Source organism: Taudactylus pleione, unplaced genomic scaffold (assembly GCF_031769625.1).
Source record: "Taudactylus pleione unplaced genomic scaffold, aTauple2 ptg001990l, whole genome shotgun sequence".
In the NCBI taxonomy this organism is placed as follows: Eukaryota; Metazoa; Chordata; class Amphibia; order Anura; family Myobatrachidae; genus Taudactylus; species Taudactylus pleione.
In genome coordinates, this window is record NW_028286386.1 from 1,354,831 (window position 1) to 1,382,339 (window position 27,509).

Consider the following 27,509-nt stretch of genomic DNA (forward strand, 5'->3'; position numbering starts at 1 on the left):
TTTGCAAATGGCCGCCCAGCGCCATTTTAGAGAAACTCACACTTAAGTACATACGGTGATGCTATTATTAGCATCATGCGATTGCATACTTCACCATATCCCATACACACACTAAATACACACAGTTGCGCTGTTAACATGACGCACATTAGCGAATGCATAAAATCCTGCAGGTGAATGGTTTATTAGCTTCATGCATACGCATCTTCCCTAACTAACTAGCTTCTTTTCCTAAACCCCTCATCCTTACATACTGCACACTCATATAAAAGGTTCCATAGCTCCAAAGTGTAATATTCAAGGGTTATTCATTTATTACTAATGTTGTGAAATAAAGACTATTTTGATATCTAAGGTTTGGTACATGATAAGTAAACCGTGTTTAGTGTTGTACTGATCTACTCTGTCTCAACAGCTTTCCGGTATCATCGGTGAAATCGCAACATGCATTCTCAACTTATGGACTGTAGAGAGTTAAAACACTAAAATGTACTTTGTAATATTAGCAGCTTAGATTTGCATGCGGCGGGAAAAAGGAGACAAAAGCCTGTCGGAGGCTGATCTGTGTCCATTTGAATCAACCTGTTAAATGTCCTGTAACAGATGCACGCGTACTGGGAACCAATGGAACTATGCCAAACTTTTCTAATGTGTAGCTTATCCCCGTAAGGGTATAAATGTGCGTACTGACTCCAATCTGGAGTCTTCTTACTGATGCTGATGATGGAGGTTTCTTGTTGATGCCAGTAACTGGTCCCAGTGCACGTGCGTATGTATAACTGTACCTTGGGTCTCTATGATTTCTTTGTGCTAAATTGTCTTTAGATCACAGCGTGTAACCTACTGTTTTTATGTTGAATAATAACCTTTGTGCGTTGGAAACACATTACTCAAAGTATGAAGGTATTTATTTACTGTATGACTGCGTAGGCAAATAGCATCAATCTTAGAAGGTATAGGCAGGATTTAGAAGGTATAGGCAGGAGCGTATAGAGGTTTAAATCCAGTATCGTTAGTCCATACTCCATAAGTATACTTATAAGTTTATTGGCCTCTGACAAAAAAAATAATAAAATAATCCTAGTGTGGCCATGTCATAGACTATAGGTTTTAAGATCCACCGGGACAGGGACTGATGTGACTGAAATATTTTCTGCAAAGTGCTGCATAATAGGTATGCACTATATAAATAACTTAATCAATAACTCTCTGGCAGATATTTTCAGTCTGAATTAAAGACCAATTAGCCTCACGAGTTGCCTACCTCCTCAGACAACCCGATTTCCATGTGCGATAGTGTGGACATTTGCTTTCAAAACACTCTGGAAAAAGGGCAATGATGTAAGCCCTTTGTTAAATGGGCAACTCTGTTTAAGCCTGCACAAGTCATCATGTCAGCCTAAGCAACTCAGACCCTTGGGCCTCTCTATTTGTCCCATTTTCACTCAAGCAATGTCAGAATAAAGAAAAATCTTTTGCAGGCTTTATTAATTCTTCCTCTTTGGCCAAAGCTGGGTTATTTTTTTATTAAGAAAAACGATGGGTTCTCTGGCCATGATCATCAAAGCTTTAAAATGTTCACTATTATAAATAGTCCATCTTCCTCTTATTTGTAGAACGTTTGATTGGATCAAAATAACATCTTCACCAAGCCACGAATGTAATCAACAGATGTGAAGGTGACAAGTGGAAGGTGAGGTGAAAGTAACAATTTTTAAACAGTGCAGGGTTCTACAAGTGTCATGGCATCTAATCTCGTTCAAAAATACCAACCTATGCCAATATGTACTTGGACAGTGCTAAACGCCAGCACATATTCACCAAATACTTCATCAGCATCCTGTACTAAAAGTGTTTCATCGATGATTGCACGTTCTCTGGATTTGGAATGCTGTTGTTGTAGCCTTAAATTATATGGCTAAGAAAAAACCTCGAAGATAAGTGGGCACTAGATTCTTCTGGACACCTGTAAAAACAGAAAAAAAATCTTTAAATTTAAAAATATGGTCATGTCATAGTAGAGTAACTCAACCAATGATAAGTTCAGCTCAATGTCCATTAATGTTTTTGATGTTACTGTATTTCTTAATCTACCCTTGAATATACCAAATACCAGGAGCCAATCAATAGGAATACTACAATTAGTCACCATCTGCCTTTTAAAAAAAAAAAAAAAATAAGGTCTGCCACTCTACAAAATTTTGGGGAACTTTTGTAATAATTCTGCCACTAGCTTAATTGCTGCACAATTGGTAGACATGACAACGGGGGGACTAATCAAGAACTTCAGCAAGACGGTACAAAGAAAGTGATCTAAGGATTCTAATGAGAATACCTTTGTTTTTCCTCTCAAGCTATTCCACTGGTAATTATCAAATCTAAGATTTTGAGAAAACATTGGAATATAGAGGTCAGTGTACTAACACTGCCCCTTTCTCAGCACTCAGGGACATCCTGCATTGCCACTAACCGCAGCGACTCAGGATATCTTAGGGCCTAATAAAGTAAAGGTCCCCATACATCAGAGATTGATTGCAGCAATCGTGCAATTTGCAATCGATTGTGTATAAAAATCTTTCCCTTTTTCAATAGATTGTGGCAATTCTGCAATCGATTGAAAAAGGGACAGATTTTTATACACAATCGATTGCAAATTGCACGATTGCTGCAATCAATCTCTGATGTATGGGGGCCTTTAGTTAGAGCAAGTAACAGTGTTGTAATGTAAGGGGTGCATATACATAAAAAAAAAAAAAAAAAAAAAGCTTTTGGGGTAAATACTGGATGTTTTTGCTTGTAGCCCACAAATGCTGCACAGCTTTATTTTTACGCTGTAATTTAGCTTTGTTTGGACACACCCCTCCCAAATCTAAATCCCTCTGCTCATTTTAAACCTGCCCCACTGATTTTACCAAGATGCACAGTTACGTGCATGTGTGAGATCTTGCAAAACTGCAATAACTTCTTCTGAACAGACAGGGCATGAGTGAAGAGGTCAGCCAGCAATGGGACTTGTAAATGCCCATAACGATATGACAACAGCATCATCTGATTTCTCTCCGATCTACCTTTTCTTACATTTTGGAGAAGCCGGAAAACCTCCTATTTTCGTCGAAAACACCAGAAAGAGAGATCACTGCTTCCTATACATTGTATTTACCACATAGTGGCTTCTAATCAGGCATTTGGGGGTCAATCCAATTAGATGCAAAGGGTGCGATGTGCTGTTGACATGGCGTTTAAACGCCGACAATTGCACCAAATCTCGCACCCTTCCAACCCGAGCCTGGATGCGCATAATTTTGCTCTGAGCCCTATGGGGCTGTGAGCATTATTAGGCGAATCCAGGCTGCCGTAAAGTGTGCCCGCTGCCACGATAGACTTGCAACCGCGAGATCATCGCACCTAATAGGATTAACCCATTAATGCCAGTTTTGGAACATTAGGAGAACGAGGATCATCAGGGTGAATGGCTGAAGAGGGTGAACATATGCCGCAAATATTGTAGGTCAATGACTATGTAAAAGGCTGCAAGCAAAGAAAGTATTGTTTTAATAACTATAACAGGGCTAATGGAATGATCCATAATTTGTAATATACATAGAAAAAAAAAGAAATCTGTCAGTAACATCTGGAAAATCTACCCACTTGAAGCCACATTAAGGTAATGGACACAACTTTCCATGGTGAAATAATAACAGAAATCCAATTGTCCCCTAGTCTGACTGCAATATTGTAGCTCATGGGGCTCAGCATACTAGAAAGCTGCTCGTTTTGCTTTGAACAATTAATTTTTACGATTCTTGTGGCATAACCAAATAAATCACATTGATTTGTGATTCTAAGAGAGAATCTATATTTCTATAAATTACAAATATACAATATGCGACACAACATGCATGAAGAGTGAATGGACAGCTAAAATTACACTGCAAGATGGAGTGACCGTCTGCAGCAGAGATATTAGGTCATGTACAGTACAAGTCAAAAGTTTGGACACCTTCTCATTCAGTGGTTTTTGTTTATTAAAATTATTTTCAACATAGTAGATTAATACTGAAGACATCAAAACTATGAAAGAACACATGGAATTATGTTGTAAACAAAAAAAAGTGTTAAATCAAAATATGTTTTATATTTTAGATTTCTCAAAGTAGCCCCCTTTTGCTTGGATGACAGCTTTGCACACTCTTGGCATTCTCTGAATCAGCTTCATGAGGTAGTCTCCTGGAATGGTTTTCCAACAGTCTTGAAGGAGTTCCCAAGGTGCTGAGCACTTGTTGGCTGCTTTTCCTTCACTCCAACTCATCCCAAACCAGCTCAATTGGGTTTAAGTCGGGTGATTGTGGAGGCAGGTCATCTGACGCAGCACTCCATCACTTTCCTTCTTGGTCAAGTAGCCCTTACATATCCTGGAGGTGTTTGGGGTCATTGTCTTGTTGAAAAACAAATGATGATCCCAGTAAGCGCAAACCAGTTGGGATGGCATTGCACTGCAGAATGCTGTGGTAGCCATGCTGGTTACGTGTGCCCTGAATTTTGAATAAATCACTAACAGTGTCACCAGCAAAGCACCCCCACACCATCACACCTCCTCCTCCATGCTTCACAGTGGGAACCACACATGCAGAAACCATCCGCTCACCTTCTCTGTGTCTCACAAAGACTCGGCGGTTGGAACCAAAAATCTCAAATTTGGACTCATCAGACCAACGTACAGATTTCCACTGGTCTAATGTCCATTCCTTGTGTTTCTTGGCCTAAACAATTCTCTTCTTCTTCTTGTTCATTCTCAGTAATGGCTTCTTCGCAGCAATATGACCATGAAGGCCTGATTCACGCAGTCTCCTCTGAACAATTGATGTTGAGATTTGTCTGATACTTGAAGTCTGTGAAGACTTTATGTGGTCTCTAATCTGAGGTGCTGTTAAGTAGTGGTTTCTGAGGCTGGTAACTCTAATGAACTTATCCTCTGCAGCAGAGGTAACTCTTGGTTTTCCTTTCCTGGGGCGGTCCTCATGAGAGCCAGTTTCATCATAGTGTTTGATGGTTTTTGCAACTGCACATGAATGTACCATTCATAGTTCTTGAAATTTTCCGTATCGACTGACCTTCTTGTCTTAAAAGTAATGATGGACTGTTGTTTCTCTTTACTGAGTTGAGTGGTTGGTGCCATAGTATGGATTACAACAGTAGTCAAATAGTGGTGTCCACTGTGTACTAACCCTACCTCTGCACAACACAACTGATGGTCTCAAACACAATAAGAAGGCAAGTAATTCCACAGATTGAATCTTGACAAGGCACACCTGTTAATTCAAAACCATTCCAGGAGACCACCCTTATGAATCTGATTGAGAGAATGCCAAGAGTGTGCAAAGCTGTCATCCAAGCAAAAGGGGGCTACTTTAATCTAAAATATAAAACATTTTGATTTGTTTAACACTTTTTTGTTTACAACATAATTCCATGTGTTCTTTCATAGTTTTGATGTCTTCAGTATTAATCTTCTATATTGAAAATAATTTAAATAAACAAAAACCATTGAATGAGAAGGTGTGTCCAAACTTTTGATTGGTACTGTAGTTCAATGACCCTTTATAATATAGAAAATAATAATATCAAGTGTATAAGTTACACCTTAAGTATTTTTCAGACGTAGCAAAAAACCCCCCCAAAAAAAACAAGGGGTCCTACCACAGACAATACAGTACAATGTTAAGCAGATAGAAGAAAATGTCTTCTGGGTGGACAGCATGCCTGTGCATTTCCAAGTACAGTATTGCACTCCTAATGCACAGAATGGCGATACATCGATATATAATACAAGTACAAGGAAAATTGCACGTTTGAGATTAGATGCATAAATGCAGTTTCACATATATTAAAAGAGGTTTATATCCAGGGCAATTTGATTGCTAAAACAGACATTCAGAGGCCCAATCTCTGTCAGATTTGTGTACAAACACTTGTAGGGCCAAATTTCATAGATCTGTAAAGGTTGCCAGGATCATACAGAGCAACACTAGTTAGGTCAGACGATGCCTAGTCATATGCTGTCAATACCTGATCTGCCATCAAAAGCTGATGGGAAGTTATTTTGGGCTGACACTTATTTGCAGAACATCAGAAATATTTGTTAAATTTACCAGACTTAACTATAAATTATTTTTTAGATTGGATGACCAGCAGTAAATCTAAATATTACCAATAGGCTAGTTCTCTTAGCAAAAGTTTATTTAAAAAAAAAACCCCACCAAATAACCCAGTGCAGGTAGGTGAAATTTCCCCTATATATTTACATCATACAATGTTCCTGTGGACAAGTTAAAGAGAAAAAAAAATAAAGACACGACTCAATTATACCTGTGTCCAAATGTCATTTAATCTTTCTGACTGAAAGATTTTCACAGTATAAAAAGTAAATAAAAATAAAAACACAGCAAAGCCAATATACACTTGGCGAACAGAACGTTAATAAAATTCAATGTCGAATCCAGAGAATTGGACTTGTTTATCCACAAGGCCAGAGTCCCACGGTTTATTCGAATATAGCACCAGCTGTCAGATAAAAATACCATAAAAAAAAAAATTGGAGAAAGAAAAGAAACAAAAAGCGACATTATGTCTGTCTCACTCTACTGTAGCCAGATACAATATTTTGGTTGATAAAAAAGATGCAAGGGTAATACACATTGCAGGGGAAATGGGACTATTAAAAGAGTGCATTAGTTAAAATGGTCAAGTACCTCCCCACTGCACCTTATTGAGGGCTTCATACAAGATGCACAGTAGAGAAACAGGAGTGATGCAAGCACTTCATAAAAGGGACATGATTTCTGGATGTAGGAATATATAAAAGTCATTTGTGGCTTCTGTCCTTTAAAACTTAGACAAACAGGAGAGTCAGCCATTTCTAACCAGAGTTTTCCGTTAAATGCTGTAAAGCTCATTATGCATAAACTCATCTCTTCTCACGAGCAAAAGTTAAGACTTCATGTTTTGAAAGAATACATGATTAGTTAACTGTGGATTTTACAGGACTGAAGATCCATGTAGAGAACTAAAGTGAGTGTTTTACCCACCACTGCAGTCTTGGATTTATGAAGCGGTAAAGGGGTTAGCAGTACAATTTGCAACAGTTCTCAGTAGACAGAAGTGTCCACTTTCATTATTTATCATCTTGGATGTGAGGATGGTCCTTTTCTTCACTGGACAGTACATGCTCAAGTTTATTAAAATGTACATGTGAACACGCTGATATATATACAAAATGTAAAATGAGGCAAATACCATCTTAGACCAAAACAAAGGAAAAAAAGTTTCAATTCATCCTGATTTCATAAAAAAAATTAACACACAGTTCATACCAGCTACAACAATGTTTTTTGCAGTTTATCCTTGGTCATGTCCTGTATTGAAAAAGTAAAATGAGACGTGGCAGTTGGACAAATCCCCTAAATGTTTGTGTCCCAAATTTAAATTAAATTTTTGTCTGTCACTTGAACAGGTTAATTATTCCATGCGGTGACCTATTTTTGTATGCTAGGTGAGGAGAAAAGTGATCCAAGACAATCCAAACATTTGTATTTGTTTTTCTGAGAGGACATGCAGACATCAGTAGTGCCATGTCTAATCTGGAAACGATGCTGAAAATGATTAAAAAAACATCATCATCAACAGTGAGGGCCTGTTGGCAACGGCTTAAAAACATATTTTGGTCATCATCTTTGCTTTAACAAAAATCAGCGTGGATGCATTGTTAAAATCCAAAAAAACAAGTTTGTAAGTTTGCAAAATGGAAAAGTGGGTAACCAGAGGGCAGATGTATGGGATAAATGATGTCTGTCTGAGTTAGAACAGGAGGGAAATGTAGTAAGAGTGTAGGCATCACTGTGACATGCTGGAAGTGGTTTTCTTCAGGCTAAAGTTACTCCAGTTCACAGCCACTTTCTGGCGTGTTTGCTTGGCAGAGTCCAGACAAAACCTAGGAAAGCACAAGATGATATGGCTGAATACATTTGTCTAATTTTCTGCAATATGGACATTTATTTTACATAAAGGCATGATGACACCTAACAGCCCAAGCTCAAAATGTAAACAGGGCATATTACAATTTTTTGGCCATGGGTTGTCATCCTCTCAAGGTTATCAATCTCACCTCTTGAAATACTCTACTTCTCGATCAGTCTCGTCCATTTCCTTGCTGTCCAGATCCTTCGGAAGGAACACATCATCTAGGAAAACAGAGATACGTTGATGCAAAATGTAATAAAAGGCTAACAAATAACTAATAAAAAGACAAATCGGTTAGCCCGGCACAATAGTATATACTACAATTAAACAAAACAGATTATACAACGCAAAGCATTTTCTGACACATTAATCAGCATTGAGGCAATGGTGAAACATACCAACTGAGATACTGGGTTTATCCATCTTGTTTCTACTTTTTCTGGCTTTGTTTTTAACCCCACTACACGTTTTTACATCAGTCCTTTGAAATCCATCTGGCTCACTCTTAACCTTTTCTGGCCTTAAAGGTTCAGAATTCACAGTATCTGGTCCTTGTTTTGAAATGTCCTCTGTTTTTTCAAGTAGTGGTTTCAGATGTGTCTTTGCTCCTTGAACAGTTATTTTGTCCACCATAGTATCTCCAGTAAAATGCTCAGACTTTCGTGTCTGGAGGTTTTGCTTTTTGCTCTTCTTTGCACGACTTCCAGCTGTTGACTGTTCATGAAGTCTCTGGTTTTCAGAGCTGCACGAACCCTTGTAATCTGGGACAGTGGCAGAACTTTGCCCAGATTCTGAGCTCTTTTGAGATTGAACCCATATCATACGGGAAAGATTAGGAACAGCACTTAGCCTTTTAACACCACCATTTTCTACAGATTGGGAAGGAATATTGTCATCATCCTCTGGAAAGCTTGCGTCCTGACTCTTTAAAACATCAAGAGTAAGAGGGGACAAATCAAGATCAATCTCTTGGAGATCAGAAGAACCATTAAGGTGGGATAGCAAATTTTTCTGTTCCAACACAGCTGCTTTTTTGGGAAAGTCATTGACATCAAGGTTAAGATCATAGACACTAAAGCTGGCCCTAATAGAGTCTTTGATGGTATTCTTTATCTCTTCAAGCCGGCTGGTAAGAAAACTGTTCACTCGCTCCAGCTCAATCTGAGGCCACTGGAACATCTTTTCCCCAGAAGTTGGAGTCCGTGTGTCTTCAACAGATGAACCATAAATGTCAGATTGTTTCTGAGCACCAGCCTCCTGAAGTGCTTTCTATTAAAAAAAAAAAAAAAAAGTATTAAGAGCCAATTAAATACAGCGAACAATTCCCATGGATTGTCACTTCCTAGCCCATAATAAAACACAATTCCAAGTGTTTTTTGTTATGGGAACATTTGCAACTATTCAAGTACATGTATCAAGCCCTCGAAAATCTAATTAAGAGAATTGTTTTCAAGCAATAACTACGCTGTCCTTAAACAGAACTATCCATATTATGAAGGAGGATTCTAAACTTTACTTGGATGTTTCTATTCCGAATAAAGTTGGCAAATGCAAAGAAGTTAATTTTGACCATGTATTAAGACATGTCACAGACCTGGGGCCAAATGCAATAGGGTGAGAGTTTAGAAAATGGGGGAGTTTAGCAGTAAACTCTCTCACTTTTTAAACTCTGCCAATGTAATAAAGTCCAAGAACATTCAAACTCGCATGTTTTTAGACTCAAAAGACTGTCACGATTTAAAACTCTCAGCCAGGTGTTTTCCCATTTTGAAGATAAAACTCGACCAATGTGAGAGTTTACTGCTAAACTCTCACATTTTCTAAACTCTCACTCTATTACATTAGTCCCCTGGTGTAATGTTGGCTTGGCTTCGAGATTTCAGGTTTGGGTCATTTAGCAGCATTCATAATGATGATTTTACTGAAAATAATGTTTTTCTTCGGCACTATTCCATACCTCATTCCTAAATCAGTTATTTAAAGTCTGCATAAGCTTATGGTATCCTACATATGGAAGAATAAACTGCCTCAACTGGCGTTTTCCAATCTCTCTAGACCCAGATGCAACAGGGGGTTAGATGTCCCTGACCTATTTGCATATCACTCTGCTTGTCTGATTTCTCAAATGAGCGACTTGGTACTCCCTCCAGGGACTAAACCAGGGGTCTTCAAACTTGGCCCTCCAGCTGCTGTGGAACTACACATCCCAGCATGCACTGCCACCTTTTTGATATAACAGCATGCTAAAACTATGTGCAGTGCATGCTGGGATGTGTAGTTCCACAGCATCTGGAGGGCCAAGTTTGAAGACCCTGGACTAAACCATGGGTTGACCAAGAACAGACACTTTTACAGGACTTCCCATTGAAAGATCTTCCCTGGACCCCAGTCCAATTTCGCTCACTTCCTCCAATCAATTATGGACTCCCTTAAGTTATGGGATCCCATTATAGTCAGATCTCAATGCCTTACGCTGCCTGTGGGCACATTATCCCACCTATACCATTAGGTGGGATAATGTGCATTATCCCACCTACACCCAGATATTAGGGTCATGCACTGGCTTCCAAGGGGATTCATGTGTATTGCTGACCTTTTAAGCAACTCCTCTTTTGTTCCCTTTTCGCATCTACAAGCCCAGTGTAATCTTTCCCCGGCAGACTTTTTCCCTTATTATCGCATCAGACATTGGGTACTTAGTGTGGTTAGGTTATGTGGTCCCATACGCAGTCCTATCCAGGACATCAAATATATTCGTTTTTGGTATACGCAGTGTCTTAGTCTAATATCCCTGACAAACTAAAGTTCTAACTAATGTGGGAAATGGACTTGCATATTACTTTCACACCACAACAATGGGAAACGTTTTATTTAAAGGCACATCAATTGTCTAAATGCCATAACCATCTAGAACTGCAATACCATATCCTTCACAGTTTATGTTTTACCCCAGGTAAGCTACACTCCATCTGGCCGACTCAATATATAAATTTTGTTGGCGCAACTGCATGGAAGTCGGTGACATTTATCATATCTTCTGGGGGTGCCCATCTCTACATTCTTTATGGTTCGTGGTATTTGACATGGTATATAAGGTTTTGAACATTCGTATACAACCTTCCCCTGCGCTTGCTCTTTTCCATGATTATCAGACAGACGTGCAGTATTCCCATAGCTATATTTTGAGTCATATTCTTATTGCTACCAAAACAGCAATAGCCCAACTCTGGAAATGTCCTCATCCACAGTCTCTATATAGGATTGTTCATAAAGGTCATTATGCGTTCTTAATGGAAACCCTAAATGTTCCCTATTTTACGTCTGCTTCCTCACCAAAAATTAAATGGATTAGATGGCATGAGTTTATGCTGGGGAGGGGGTAGATTTATTGTCGTAATCTGATTTTTCCTCTGGTTAGTTATCCAGTGAGTCCTGTGATATTTCATTTTTGAACAGACATTTAAATGTATTAGATATGAATAATGTTTAGGTGTGCTTTGTCTTTGATACCATGTATGTGGTGTAGTTAATTTTTGTAACTTATGCCTGTATGTGCATTTTGTATTGTACCCTTATTCCCTCCCTAACCTTTCCAGTTTTCGTTTATTTTTTTTGCTTTCCCCAATTCCTCCTTTCATTATTATTTTTAGGTTTATGCAAAATTCAATAAAAATACATTATTGGAAAAAATAACTACACTATCAAGCCAATTATGTCCTATTTCTAGCAAAAACTTGCAACTTTAACTTGTCATATGTTCTTTTCAAAGCTAGTGTTCATTCTAGCATCATGCACCTTTCACAACCTGTGCAGTAACTCTTACCTGCCTGGGTGTCACTCTCCGCTCTGGTGCTTCTAGCTCACTCTGGTCTGTATCTCAGCAGTTTGCTGCATTAGATGTGTGCTAGAAGCACCAGAACAGAGTGTGTGACATCCCAGGCAGGAAAGAGGAACTGCATGGGTTGTGACAGGTGCAGGTTGATAGATTGAAGACTACAAAGCTACTCACACACTGTACACCGATGAGCCAGAACAATAAACCACTGACAGGTGAAGTGAATAACACTGATTACATCATTACAAGAGCACCTGTGAAGGGGTGGGATATACTAGGCTGCAAGTGAACACTCAGTTCCTGAAGTTGAGGTCTTGGAAACAGGCAAAATGGGCAAGCATACGTATCTGGGCGACTTTGGCAATGGTCAAATTGTGATGGGTAGATGACTGAGTCACAGCATCTCCAAAAATGCAGGTCCTGTGGGGTGTTCCCGGGAAATGCAGTAGTGGGTAGTACCTATCAAAAGTGGTCCAAGGAAGGACAACTGGTGAACTGCCTTCAAAGGATCATTGATGCACATGGGGAACGAAGGCTAGCCTGTCTGGTCCAATCCCAAAGAAGTGCTACTATAGCACAATTTGCTGAAAAAAAATCAACAATGGCTATGATCGAAAGGTGTCAGCGCACACAATGCATTGCAGCTTGCTGCGTATCTGGCTGCATAGCTGCAGACCGGTCAGAATGCCCATGCTGACCCCTGCACAACGCCGAAAGCGCCTAAAAAGGGCACATGTGTATCACAACTAGACCACGGAGCAATGGAAGAATGTGGCCTGGTCTGATGAATCACGTTTTCTCTTACATCATGTGGACGGCCAGGTGCATGTGAGTCATATACCTGGGGAAGAGATGCCACCAGGATGTACTAATGGGACAAAGAGAAGCCGGCAGAGACAGTGTGATGCTCTGGTCAATATTCTCCTGTGAAACCTTGGGTCCTGGCATTCATGTGGATGGTACTTTGATACTAAATATTGTTGCAGTCAAAGTATACCCCTACACGACAATGGTATTCCCTGATGGCAGTGGAATTTTTTAACAGGCTAATACGCCCTGCCACATTGCAAACATTGTTCAGAAATGGTTTGATGAACATGACAAAGAGTTCAACGTGTTGAAGTGGCCTCCAAATTCCCGAGATCTCAATCCAAATTGAGCATCTGTGGGATATGCTGGAAGAACAAGTCCAAGCCAACTCGCAACTTACAGGACTTAGGATCTGCTGCTAACGTCTTGGTGCCAGAGACCACTGGACACCTTAAGAGGTCTTGTGGAATGCATTCTGTATACACTTATAGAAATGGTTTATTATTAAACATTAAATGAGAGAGAGAGATGGATGACTGGAGAACTATTTTGGCAGTCACATATGAACACTGAAATTGCTCCATACATGTATGGACATGCAGTTCTCAGATGTGGGATGCTTTTTTTGTCTTTATTCTAATCCCTAATCAAAACAACGAAACTTAGGACAAGAAAACCAAATGCAAATAATAGTCATTAGTACCAAAAGGTAAATATAATATAGATATATTTGTACATAGATAAACTACTGGCAATAATAGAAATGGAATAAGTGTCTTTAAGAATAACTCAAGCTTTACTCTGTGGGCACTGTATGTCTCCTTGTTCATGGCATCTAGAACATTTCCTTGGAACAAGCTGGGAGCTCTTGTCTGGGATTTAGCGGATCAGGGGAACCAACTGGTTCAGGAAGTACAACTTATAATATACTCATGTTATGGTTAAATGCGATGGTGCTTAAAATCCCCAATAAAATACTACACTATTACTGGATTTTAATTAATGGGTGCCTTTTGCTGCGAGCGGAAATGACTTAACAAGTATCCATAGAGAACCAATAGGAAAGAAGCACTTGCAATTAAAGATCATCAGCTATGCCTATAGAAAGATCCATTAACACGCATATATTATTGTGCGGTGAATATTCATCAACTCTCTCCTGGTTTTATTTGTTCTCAATGTATTCCTAGATCTGTAGTTGGGCTTGGAACAGATATCAAAAATTATTACGTCCTCCAATTAGGATAATTGGAATTACAAATAAACCAAGATTGTAATAGAATGTATTTTTAAAGGTGGATATACAGTATAATATTCACTGCTTAAAATGCTTTACTTGGTAACGGAAATCCAATGGTTAGAGGCTTTTCAGGAAATACAGGTTGAATCTCCCATATACAAATATTCCGAAATAAGGATTTTTTTTTAGCATGAGTGAGATAATGAAACCTTTGCTTTCTGATGGTTCAATATACACAAACTTTGTTTAAGGCACAAAATTATTTAAAAAAAATATATATCTTCAGGCTGTGTGTATTAGGTATTTATAAAACAAATTAATTTCATGTATGTACACAAACTTTGCTTGATGCACAAAATTATTGAAAATATTGTATAAAAATACCTGCAGGCTGTGTGTATATGAATGAAATGCATTTAGTGTTTAGATCCAATTGGGCCTCATTCCCATGATATTTCATTATAGTATGCAAATATTCCAAAATATGGAAAAATCCAATATCCAAAATATCCAATATCCTAAATCCTGGTCCCAAGCATTTTTGATATGGGAGACTCCATTCCAATGTGTAACTTTCTGTCCCAATGGGCTCAAAAGAAAATAGAGCCGCCAGATGGACTTATATAGTATAGTATCATTAACTTAATTTCCTTGAAATATAATGGTAGCCATAAGAAATGGGTAAACTTACTAGTCAACAGGGTTAAACATGAAAATAAACACCAATGAAAGCTATATACAGTGAGTCCTCCTTCCCCTGATGTCTGAGAAACTTCCTAATCTTTTCTTGAAAAACACAAATAGACCACACGGTTTGGAATATTTGAAGAAAATAAATCTCTGGAATGGGCCCAGATTGCTGGAGCATGCGCCTAGCATCTATTCACAGAGAAGGGAGAACTTGGGGGCAGGCCGGTATGTCCGTAAGTGCCAGGCACGCGCCCAAGAGTGATGAAAAGGGGGCGTGTCTTAAAGGCACATCCCCTTTTCGGGCACATGTCGGAGTGCCGTTTCTCTAGGTCCGGCGCCAGACCTAGAGTGAACACTATAGATGCAATAGTACTTGGAGTCGATCCAATATCATTTGGTAGCTATAAAGAAGCAGGATAAATATGACCGTTCCCTCTGCTTTTGAACACACAAGGCATCTAGTTACAAAGATATTATACCTTTTTCTTAAGCTTGTGTCGTGCTCTCTTGGCAGCTTTGTTACTGCTGGTTGTCTTGGACTCTGTATTATTGATAAAGTCTAGAAGTTCATCTACATCACGGTGGTCCACAGCTTGTTCCCCGGGAGAGTGTCTTTTTTGCGGGACCTCCTCTTTCCTCTTGGTTAAACGCGATCTTAGTTTTTCACGCATCTCTGGATAATTCCGACTTGTAGGAGCTGGAGGCGGCTGAAGGAGACAGTAAGACATTTTTCATTTATAAAATAGATGTTATAGAAAGGTTCAGTTAGAAGGAACTCCTGGTAAACTTCCTGTACTTTACACCATTTGAAAACATTTTCCAGGACACTGCTGCTGGACAAAAGTGTGTGTGTCGAATATTTATAGATAAATGTAGGAAATTACACCAAACAGGACATACTATTCCAAAATATTTTACTGCAATTTATTATGCAGTATTTTGTAATCGCCAACATGAGAGATTTTGATATAAAGGCAGAGAGGAAACGAGACACAAATATGGGCTTAGCAAACAGAGGAAAAACTAATTTTAAGAATGACATTCAGGATTTAAAACTGTGCCAGGGAACAAAATAAAACCTAAAAAGACAAGGTCGGATTGCACAATCAAAAATCAGCAAAATCATAAATGTGAGCATCTACTGTCCCCCAATGAACTCAGAGTAAAGGCTTTAACAGAAGTATAAAAATCCTATTGTCTTTATTCTCCAATTGGGGGATAGTGGTACACTAGGAAATTCCAAAGCAGTTTCTATGGGAGGGAACACTCAGAAGTTGCGGTGCTAATCTAGAATTTTGTAAAAGGTGTGTACCGAAGACCAGGTAGCTGCCCAACACATCTGCAAAGTGACACCCAGGAGGCAATGTTTTGGTGGAATGTGCTGTAGACAAATAAAGTACAAAAGCAAGCATTCCTGACCCAATGAAAGACTGACAAACTACCAAAGTAATCTACCTAGCAATGGTCTGTTTAGATACTGGACTACCATGCTTTGTGAGACTTGTAAAGAACCATAATTCATCTGTCCTCCAAAATTCCTGTGTCCTATAAGGCCTAGGTCCTAAAGGCCCTTGCAACACACAGTGAGCAAACATACCTACTCTTCCTCTTACCTGGTCTAAAGTAGGGATGTGCAGGCTCGGATTTACTCGGTTCTTATCGCCACTTTACCGCAAATTCTGATTTATTATATTGGCTATCCAAAACACATGATAGGCGATAGCCAATAAAATGCCGTTTAAAGATCCGAGTAAAACCGAACCCGCTCACCCCTAGTCTAAAGCCAGAATCACAATGTCCTGATTAAGGTGGAACAGAAATACCACTTTTTGTTAAAAAGATGGTTTAGTCCTGAGAAAAGCCACCAAATCCTCCTGGAAATGAGCAATAACCAGTCCAAGTGAAAAAAAGAGGTAGGAAATCCATTTTATACCAGAAGATGAAGATTTCCCTAACCCTGTAGAAACCCTTGGCTGAATCATGATTCCTAACCTTCCAGAAGATCATGTCAGATAAAGGTATGAAGGGACGATCGCTCTGCTGCTTTTCTTAAATCATCTGCTAAAGCTTGAGCCCTGCATGTCCAGGAAGTTGCCACCATTGCTAAAGAATGCATCTCTATTACTTATGGCAACATAGATTCATTCCCCATGTAGGTCTGCACAGTGACAATTTCGATCCACCCTACAAAAGTGTTCTTGGATGGAATCTGGTCTTTAATTCTTACAGAAAGAACAACCAATATCTTTTGTTCTTATAAGGCACAGATTGTCCTGACCAGATCCAGGGTAGTTAACAGTTTTTCTTTGTCATTGATTGGTTGTGTTTAATTTAATGATGGATATGAAAATGGGTTGGGTACGGAATGCCGGTGACAGGGATCCCAGCGGTCAAAATCCTGACGTCGGCATACCGACTGAGTCACAGTGCCGACAGATGAAGGTAAGTATATTACCCTTCCCCTACCCCTCCATCCCCGCAGCCGAAACCTAAATTCCCCCCCCCTGCTACCGAAGACCTAACCCTCCCTCCCTAGTGCCTAACCCTCCCCATAGTGTCTAACCTTAACCCCTGGCCCTCCCCCTAACCCCAACACTTACTGTCGGGATGCTGGCGCCAGGATTCTGATCGATGTCTGCTTTCCGGCACAGGCATTCTGTGCGCCAGCATCCCGACAGCCAGGATAATTACCGCATCCTATGAAACACCCCCCCCCCCATCGGTATGAATTACCGCCGGACCTAAGCTCGGCAGATGAAATACCAACATTGGAAGGCCCGGCACATAAAGATCCCGACAGAGGTAAGCAAGACCCCTAACCCTCTCCTCTCCCCCCCCCCCCCACGCTCTCTTAGGGGTGTCTAACCCTAACCCCCCCCCGTGCCTAACCCTAACCTCTCCCCAGGGGTGCCTAATCCTAACCACCTCTCCCTGCCACCCAAAACCTAACCCTCCCGTGGGGTGCCTAAACCTAACCTCCACCCGGGAGTGCCAACCGCTAACCCCCCCTTCCCCTAGCCTGGCTCTAACCATCCGTGGGGGGGTGCCTAACCCTAAGACCCCCCCTGGAAGTCCCTAAACCTAACCCCTGGGCGTCGAGAGGCCATCACCTCTCGACGCCCGGCTTACCAACGTTCTGTATGCCGGGCATCGGGATTTCGGCGTGGGGCTATTAATAGGCGTCGGTATTTAGACGCCTATCATTAGTCCCATGCCAGGATTTCACTATCGGGAAGTCGGCGGTCAGCATTTCGAAACACATCCCCTAAGACTCTTCTCATTGGTGTCCTATGTGGAAATAGGGCGTTTACAATTAGGAGAAGCGTTCCATGGGAGTGTAAACAAAGTTGTATGCTATTCAGAGGTGATCGTATGCAGGGATGCATCCAATTTCAGAGGGATCTCGCATCAAGGATGAAGGTGGTGCAAATGCAGATAACAGTGATGACAGTTGCTCTTGCAAGTGGAGGGCCGGGAGCGGTGTGGTCGGATAGATGTGGCCATCTCAGAATACAAGTGGATGATCTCATGGATTCCTGACTGCTGGGAGCTGGCAAGAAATTGCGACCAGTTTACATGCGACTCAGAGTCAGGTCCTCAGTTGAACTTTCAGAGTAGTAACAGCAAGAACCTCAGCTTACGCATCCTAAATAAAATCCAGGATCTGTGGAATACTAGAAGAATCAGGATCCAAACGTTCACCTTTACACCAGAAAATTTATGTTTTCCATTTCCTATAATAGGAAGAGGATAAATATTGTTTTCTAGCTCTGAGGAGTATCTAAAATGCCAAAGTCTCCTTTATTTAACAACTCCCTGTCCAATCTCTATGCAGTAAGTGACAAAGTATTTGGATTGGAATGTAGAATCTGGTGGTGGTGTAGAACATGGATGGCCAGACTTGGTGATCTACTTTAAAAACTAAAAACCTTTTGTGATCTACCTAGCCCGAAAAAGGGGGAGTGGTATGTGAAAAGGGGATATGGCCTAACAGCAAGGGAGGTGCAGTCTGTCCTGCTGAAATCACACAGTATCCCACTTCTAATTACTCCAGACAGCAGCACAATCTTATTCACATTACACCACATAGTAGTGTCCCTTATTCATGTTACAACACACAGTAGTGCCCCTTATGTATAATGCCCACAGTAGTATCCGTTATACAGCGACTACTGTAGTAGTGCCCTCATGCAATGCCCCCTATAGTAGTGCCCCTCATGCAATGCCCCCTGTAGTAGTGCCCCTCATGCAATGCCCCCTATAGTAGTGCCCCTCATGCAATGCCCCCCTATAGTAGTGCCCATTATGCAGTTCCCCTGTAGTTAAGCCCATTATGCAATGCCCCCTGTATTGGAGAATATTATGCAAGGCTCCCTGTATTAGAGCCCATTATGCAGTGCCCCCTGTATTAGAGCCCATTATGCAATAGTCCCTGTATTTTTGCCCATCAAGCAATGCCCCTGTAGTTGTGCTCATTATGCAATGCCCCCTGTATTAGAGCCCCTTAAGCAGTACCCCCAGTAGTGCCCCTTATGCAGTGCCCCCAGTAATGCCCCTTATGCAGTGCCCCCAGTAATGCCCCTAGTAGTGCCCCATATGATGTGCCACCAGTACTGGTTCCCCCTCCCTGGTGCAGTACTTACCTCTCTTCAAGCTGGTCCGCACTCACGCGCTGGCATTGCCTGCCGCTAACTGGATCTAACTAGATCCACCAGTCATGACGTCACCCACGCACTACATCACTGAGAACGCTGGTCTCTGAAGCGATCAGAAGCTTCTTTAGTCTCTGATCGCTTCAGAGACCAGCGTTTCCAGTTGCTGCAGCAAGTTGGTCGCGATCTACCGGCGAGAGCTCCGCGAGCTACAGGTAGATCGCGATCGACGTATTGGCCAGCCCTGGTGTAGAAGATTTGACCAAAATGGTAGAGGCTATTGCTGTTCCAGGAGCATTCCTACAATAAACTACATGCATATTGTCCAAAACAGAAGTACTGCTGTGACTTCCTTTTCTCTCACCCCTGGCCCGTTCACCCTATCCTATTGATCAATTTCCCCTTTGCGCCTCCTTTCCCTTGCCCCAACTCCCTCCATTCTTCCTTTGTTCCCAAGTAAATTTGGCCCCTTGCAGTCCTAACCCTTGGCCTCTATAATTTATCCACCCGTAGAAATCTCATGCCCACCACAAGTCAAGGGCTAATTTGGTGAGACCCCCAGCTTTTTTTCACACTGCCCTTTCCCTACAACTCTCCTTCACAGCCTGCTCTGCCAACAGCTCCCTTTCTTTATCAATGTAGGATTTATTTCATATATTCTTATTAAATCTTGATTTATGTGTTATGTATTGTTTTTACATGTACTATATTGTTTTATGTTAATTTTCCTTGATAACCTTCTATAAACCTTTATGATTTAAAAAAAAAAAAAAAAATATGAGATATGGTAAGAACTTACCCTTGTTATCTCTATTTCTACGAAGTCCATAGGGTTCCACAGGATACCTTGGGTATAGGTGTGACGTCAGTCGTCGCTGGGCACCATAGAGTTAAGCTTTTCAGCCTCCAAGGATGCACTAGGGTCCCCCTCCTATACCCCGCCCCCGAGCCAAGGCACCTCAGTTAGTTATCAAGCCATAGGCCGGAGGAGGAGAAGGAAGAGAGAGAAAAAAGATCTGGACACATACAAGAATCACATTCTCACCAGAGGGAGACGGAAAACCGGTGACCAGAGCAAAGCCCATCTGCAGCACAGGTGCGACAGGGCGGGAGTCCTGTGGAACCCTATGGACTTCGTAGAAATAGAGATAACAAGGGTAAGTTCTTACCATATCTCATATTTTCTACTTCAGGGTCCATAGGGTATCCACAGGATACCTTGGGGATGTCCCAAAGCAGTATCCTTTAAGGGTGGGGACGCTCCTGTGCAGAAAGGAGAATCCGCCGCCCGAAGGAAGCATCCTGAGAGGCGAAGGTGTCAAACCTGTAATACCTCACGAAGGTATGGACAGAGGACCACGTAGCAGCCTTGCAGATCTGAACTGCCGAGGCACCACGTCGAGCTGCCCACGAAGGACCCACAGACCTAGTGGAATGAGCCTTCAGAGAAGGAGGGACCGGTAGGCCTTCATGAAGATAAGCTTCAGAAATAGCCATACGGATCCAGGCTGCCAAAGTTTGCTTTGAAGCAGGCCAACCCTTTTTACGGAAGCCATAGAGGACAAACAAAGCGTCCGACTTCCTAAACGAAGAAGTGCGGTCAACATAAGTACTTAAGGCCCGCACAACATCCAAAGAGGCCTCACCCACGGAAAGAACCGGTGAGTTAAAGGCCGGAACAACTATTTCCTCGTTAACATGAAACTGGGAAACAATTTTGGGAAGAAACTCGGGCCGAGTGCGGAGCACTGCCCTGTTCCCATGAAAAACCAAGAAAGGGGGGTCTACAAGAAAGAGCCCCTAACTCAGAAACACGTCTGGCCGAAGCAATGGCCAGAAGGAAAACAGTCTTAACTGTTAGCCATTTAAGATCCACTGAGCCCAGTGGTTCAAACGGCGGTCCTTGGAGAGCCCTCAGGACCACAGCCAAATCCCAAGGTGCCACAGGTGGAACAAAGGGCGGCTGAATGCGGAGAACACCCTGCATAAAGGTGCGCACATCCGGGATTGTAGCAATCCTACGGTGAAACCAGACAGATAGGGCCGAAACCTGTACCTTCAAAGAAGCAAGGCGAAGCCCATGATCTAGTCCCGCTTGCAGGAAGGCGAGAATCCGAGACAGACGAAACTCCCGCGGTGCATAACCTCTCGGTCGACACCACTGGAAGAACGTATGCCACACGCGATGGTATATCCTCGCGGAAGACGGTTTCCGAGCTCGTAACATGGTACGCACCACAGAGCTGGAAAACCCCCGGGACCTCAGCATGGCCGTCTCAACAGCCACGCCGTCAAAGACAGCCGAGTCAGGTCCGGGTGAAGGCAAGGACCCTGAGACAGAAGGTCCGGTCGTAGCGGCAACCGCAGAGGACTGTCCACGGACAGACCCTGAAGGTCTGAGAACCAGTGCCGTCTGGGCCACGCGGGAGCCATCAACAGGAGCGTCCCTCCTTCCTGTTTGAATTTCCGGATTACCCGTGGAAGAAGGGAGACCGGAGGGAACAGGTATGCGAACCGGAACGTCCACCGGACGGACAGAGCATCCACCAGAGACGCCCCTTCGTCTCTTGTGCGAGACCCGTACACCGGCAACTTGTTGTTGTGCCGGGACGCCATGAGGTCGATTTCTGGAAGACCCCACCTGACCACCAGTAGTTGAAAAACGTCCGGGTGCAGGGACCATTCCCCCGGATGAACGTCTTGGCGACTTAGAAAGTCCGCCTCCCAATTGAGCACTCCCGGGATGAAGACCGCTGATATGGCCGGAAGATTGCGCTCCGCCCAAACCAGGATCCGAGAGACCTCTACGAGAGCCGCCCGACTGCGAGTTCCTCCTTGCCTGTTTATGTAGGCCACGGTGGTAGCGTTGTCCGACTGGACCTGCACCGGGCGACCCTGGAGAAACCGCTGTGCCTGCTGGAGAGCATTGAAGACCGCACGGAGTTCCAAGATATTTATTGGAAGCTCCGCTTCTGTCGGCGTCCACCTGTCCTGGAACAAGTGTGGACCCGAAACTGCTCCCCAGCCCCGAAGACTGGCGTCCGTTGTCAACAGGACCCAATTTGGAACCCAGAACGGACGTCCCTTGTTGAGGTGGATCGTCTGTAACCACCACGCAAGGGACAGGCGAACCTCCGGGGTGAGCACAATCGTCTGGGACTTCAGAGACTGAGGCAGCCCGTTCCACTTGGACAGGATCAGGTGCTGCAGAGGTCTGGAGTGAAACTGGGCGTATTCCACCATGTCGAACACCGACACCATGGAGCCCAGTAACCTCATCGCCGAGTGTAAGGACACCCGGCGGCTGTGCAGGCAACTGCGCACCCTTGACTGTAAAGCAGAGATCTTGTCCTCCGTCACGAAGATCCTTTGCTGTCCCGAGTCCAATAAGGCTCCAAGATGCAGAATCCTCCGAGACGGGATTAGAGTGGACTTCTGCCAGTTGATTAGCCAGCCGTGCCGTTGCAGCAGTGCAATGGTCAGGTCCAAGTGGCGTAACAGGAGCTCTGGAGATCCTGCCACCAATAACAGGTCGTCCAAATACGGCAACATGCGGACTCCCTGCAGCCGCAGAGAAGCCGCCATGACCGCCATCACCTTGGTGAAAACACGTGGTGCTGTTGCCAGGCCAAAAGGTAACGCCCGAAACTGGAAGTGGTCGCTGCGGATTGCAAACCTGAGGAACTGTTGATGGCGCAAAAGAATAGGGACATGCAGGTAAGCGTCCTGTATGTCCAATGACACCAAGTAGTCCCCAGGTTCCAGCGCCAGAATGATGGACCATAGGGTCTCCATCCGAAACTTCGGGACCCGCAAAGACTTGTTGAGTGCTTTGAGGTTGAGAATCGGACGATATGACCCATTGGGTTTCTGTACCAAAAATAGATTTGAATAGAAACCCTGGCCTCTCTGGGAGAATGGAACAGGCACTATAACTCCAGCCTGGAGCATAGTGTGCAATACCTTCCGCAGCTCCGTAGCCTTGTTCCGGTCTGATGGTAGACCCGTGGTGAAGAAGCGAGCCGGGGATCTGTGCCGGAAGGAGAGGGCGTATCCGTGGGAAACCACCTCCAGAACCCAAGTGTCTGTCGTAGTGGTCGACCAACACTGGGCAAACTGTAGCAGGCGGCCTCCCACCCTGGGATCCCCCAAAGGGAGGCCCGGACCGTCAGGCCGCAGGCTTGTCATCTGGCTTGGGGGCCGGACGTCTGGTACTCCATGCCTGCTTCCGGGGCTTGACCGATTTCTTAGGGCCAGCCTGTCGAGGAAACGACTGTGGTTTGGGCCTGCCCTGGGCCCTAGATGACCGAAAGGACGATGGTCCAGAACCAGAAGGAGCAGCGGCCGACGGGAGACAAGCAGATTTGGCTGCCGCCAGCGTGGCCACAATCTTATCCAGATCCGGACCGAAGAGAACTTCTCCGGTAAACGGCAACGCTTCCAGACCTTTCTTGGAATCTGCGTCCGCCTTCCAGGATCGCAGCCACAAGGTGCGACGAGCAGCTACCGCTGCTGAAGAAATTCTAGACACCAGAGTACTAATGTCTAGAGCCGCCTCGTTGATGTAGGTGGCCGAATCACGGAGATTGCCAATCAACTCCGCCTGTTCGGCCGGACAGTCGGATTCAAAAGAAGCCTCTAATGAATCCGCCCAGCGCTCCATCGCTCTGGCAACCCAGCAAATGGCCATAGCCGGCCGTGCTGCCCCCCCTGCAAGGGAATAAGCGGACTTCAGGCAGATTTCTATCTTGCGGTCCGTAGCATCCTTAAGGGAGGACATGGATGGCATCGGCAATGTGGCACTACGGACAAGACGGGTCACGTGAGAATCCACCTGTGGAGGGGATTCCCACTTAGCAAAATAATTATCCGCGAACGGATAAGCCACCGCCAAGCGTCTCTGCGGTTGGTATCGCTTGCCAGGCTGTTTCCACGCCTCCTCTAAATGGTCCACCAACTGACCCGAAAGAGGAAAGACTGTGGCATCGCCCTTCACATCTTTGAAAAAGGCATACTTAGATTTAGCCGCTGGGGGAACTTCGTCCTCAATCACCAAGGCTGTGCGGACCGCCCGAATAAGTCCAGGAATATATACTTTGGACTTAGCATCAGCGTCCTTAGTATGGAGAGGTTCCTGATCGTAAGGATCCAGAATCTCCCCATCATCAGACGTCCCTTCGTCATCCTCATAAGGAGCGGACAGAGACGCCACCGGCCTTTTATGAGGCCGCATCACAGACTCCCCTTGCAACACATCCGACAAGTGCTGTACAGAACTCGTCAGGGAGTTAACCCACGCTGGCTCCTGAGAACCCGGGAGCGGGGAAATAGGGAGACTGTGAGGTACCACCAATTGTCGTGGGAACCCCTGCATGGGTGACGACACCACAGACTGCTGGGACAAACCCATCGGAGTAAACGCGGGCTGCGGAGCTAACTGGCCCACTAAAGCTGTTAACGCCTGAGCGAAACAAGCCCAGGGCGGCTCCTGTACCGGTGCTGTAACCGTAATAGGCCGCGCCATGGACAAACACTGCCGGCAAAGGCCCTCCGCGCTACCCTCCCCCTCCGCTAACGGTACTTTGCACGTGGTACACTGTAACCGGAGGGGAAAATCACTTTCAGACATGATGGCACCACGTATGTGACCTCTCTCACCAATTAAGTATTAAATAGGCGAGAGACCACCCTGCAGCACCGCACCGCAAGGGCTTTAGCAGAAAGAACAGGGACAGTAATAAAGCTGACAGTTTAGAGAAGAAAAGTTACAGGCAGCGCTAGCACAGTCACATACAATGCAGAGAAATAACAATTCCTGCACTAACAGCGCTGATCACTCAACTACACAGACACAGGGCCTGGTAGGACACAGCGCTGCATACACAGACCTGAGCCACAGCGGAGGAGAGGTATGCGGGGGGACCCAGACCACGATGCTTCCGTCCAGCGCTTCCAGCAGCGTTCACCATGCGTTCTGGAGAAGATGGCCGCCGAGGAGCAGAGAGGAGGCTGGCCTGGGGGAGGAGCGCTGCCACAGGACCAGTCGGCAGCATGCAGAGAGGGCTGTGTGCAGCGGGGGAGGCGCCGGCTGTGAGACAGGGAAGGCGCGCTCCCCTGGCATGCATTTAACCCCTGGGACGCCGCAGCGCTACCGCTCTGCCGCGGTCCGCTGTCCCAGGGGGTAGTGGAAAGCGCAGGTTGGTCGCCTGGCTCCACGCTGCAGCCAGTCCCCAGGGAGCCCCCTGCCTGGGGACTTAGGACCATGTGACCAGCGGGGACCCACCGCGGGACCCCGCTGCTTACCTTTGTCCCCCTTGGATCCGGCCATGGTCCGGAACATCTGGGGTCACCGCTAGCTGTGACCCCAGATGCTCACCAGCATCCCCGGATCGGTACTGGCGTTCTGGTACCGGCGGGGGTGTAGGGAAGACAGCATGGACGTCAGGACTGACTGTCCATGCTGTACATTCAAATGTGCAGCCACAGCTGCACTGAAGAAAGCTTCAGGGGCTCTTCTAGCCCCCACTCCGACAGGTGCACCAGACGCCGGCCGGGCACCAAACTAAAACTGAGGTGCCTTGGCTTGGGGGCGGGGTATAGGAGGGGGACCCTAGTGCATCCTGGGAGGCTGAAAAGCTTAACTCTATGGTGCCCAGCGACGACTGACGTTACACCTATACCCAAGGTATCCTGTGGATACCCTATGGACCCTGAAGTAGAAAAGAGACAAACCACCTAGTTAGATGTCCCAATGGCTTGAGTAAATATATATACACCTTTGATTCTGACTTCCCGGGGAAAATACGGATACATGCCATACTGCACTTATTTCCAGGATGTTTGCCTGTAAAAGTTTCTCAATCTGTTGCCAGAGTTGCCTTGTATTACCTATGAATATTGTAGAGAACACCAACCTGCAGCTACAGACTGTGGTTATCATAACCCTTTCTGGCTCAGAGAAAGACTCTCCAAGATCTTTTAATCAAGGAAATGGCCACTATATCAGAGATTTATTTTAAGCTTTGTAAAATGTAGGGATTTTTGATCATGAACCTACTGATAATCTCTCATGTTACACTGCCCAATAGAAATGCCTATTGTGGAATACAGCATTCCTAGGAGATGGTATCACCTCCTTATTGGCACCTTTTGATGAAACTGAAGCCGATAAATAAGATGTTGAATTTTAACAAGTCTCAATACAAGTAGACACCTTCTCTTTTACTGTCTCTACAAATACTCCCAATAATTGTTGTGGTTTAGAAAGCAGATGATTTCTTTTAACATTGATTATCCAAACATGTTACCATAGTAAGGTCATGACTTGTACTATTCTGTTCCTGGCAATGTTTTTCTGATTTTCCTAGTGCCAGAATTTCTCTTTTATTTTGCCATCGTAGCAATGGCTTTCTTACTGCCACTCGACCTGTCAAACTGCAGCTCAAAGTATTCTCTTCACAGTTCAAAACGGAGACTTGCTTACTTCTACCAGTATTAAGCTGTGCTTGAAGCTGTTGTAATTTCAGACGCCTATCACACAAGCTTTTGACTCTCAAACTTGTCTTCTGATTCTGTTGTGACTTTGGGTCTGCCAGACCTCTTCATGTCCATTTCCCCAAATTTGCAAGTGCCTTTTGGACATTTAGGAAACTTCACTAATTGACACCTGTGGCTTCATTTCAGTTTCTCTTAAAAGGAAAACCCTACACTTTTAAGTAGGGGTGAGCGGGTTCGGTTTTACTCGGTTCTTATCGCCACTTTACCGCAAATTTGGCTCGATTTTATTCGCTATCCAAAACACATGTTCGGCGATAGCCAATAAAAAGATCCGGGTAAAACCGAGTAAAACCGAACCCGCTCACCCCTACTTTTAAGGGTTACAATGGTCTGTATTCCTTTCTTTTTAATAGCTTTTTTCGCTATTATGACCACAATATACTACAACAGCTGTAAGCTCTAAACCCATTACATATACCTTGAAAAATTACTTTTTTACATAACTGTTAAATTTACAAAAAAAAAAAAAAAAAAACACAGCTTTTGACCAGTAGAATAGATTGTACTTTCGATCATCTCATTTTCAATGCTAGACAATACAGCCCACAGTTATTACACCACCCATCTCCAAAAGGGCTCTATGCAGGAAGGACCGGACTGATTGAATCCACATGCAATGTGAGCTACACTGCAATCTAGCTTCAGGTAACAGGAGGAATGAAGGGGGGGGGGGGGGGGGAGATAGAGGGAAGGAGGGAGTTTTAAAAAA

At 43.9% G+C, this 27,509-nt stretch overlaps 1 protein-coding gene across 1 annotated transcript in view; it reads right to left on the reverse strand.

Annotated features, from left to right (window-relative positions):
- Nucleotides 1–6,371: 6,371 nt before the first annotated feature.
- The window catches only part of FAM193B (family with sequence similarity 193 member B), a 69,804-nt gene continuing 48,666 nt past the window's right edge, over nt 6,372–27,509 (reverse strand). The window contains exons 7-10 of the mRNA XM_088465442.1: nt 15,071–15,298; nt 8,415–9,285; nt 8,162–8,237; nt 6,372–7,987 (exon numbers count right to left, since the gene is read on the reverse strand). Coding sequence (XP_088321568.1) covers nt 7,891–7,987; nt 8,162–8,237; nt 8,415–9,285; nt 15,071–15,298 — 1,272 coding nt within the window. The 3' untranslated portion in view covers nt 6,372–7,890. The remainder of the gene's footprint in view (nt 7,988–8,161; nt 8,238–8,414; nt 9,286–15,070; nt 15,299–27,509) is intronic.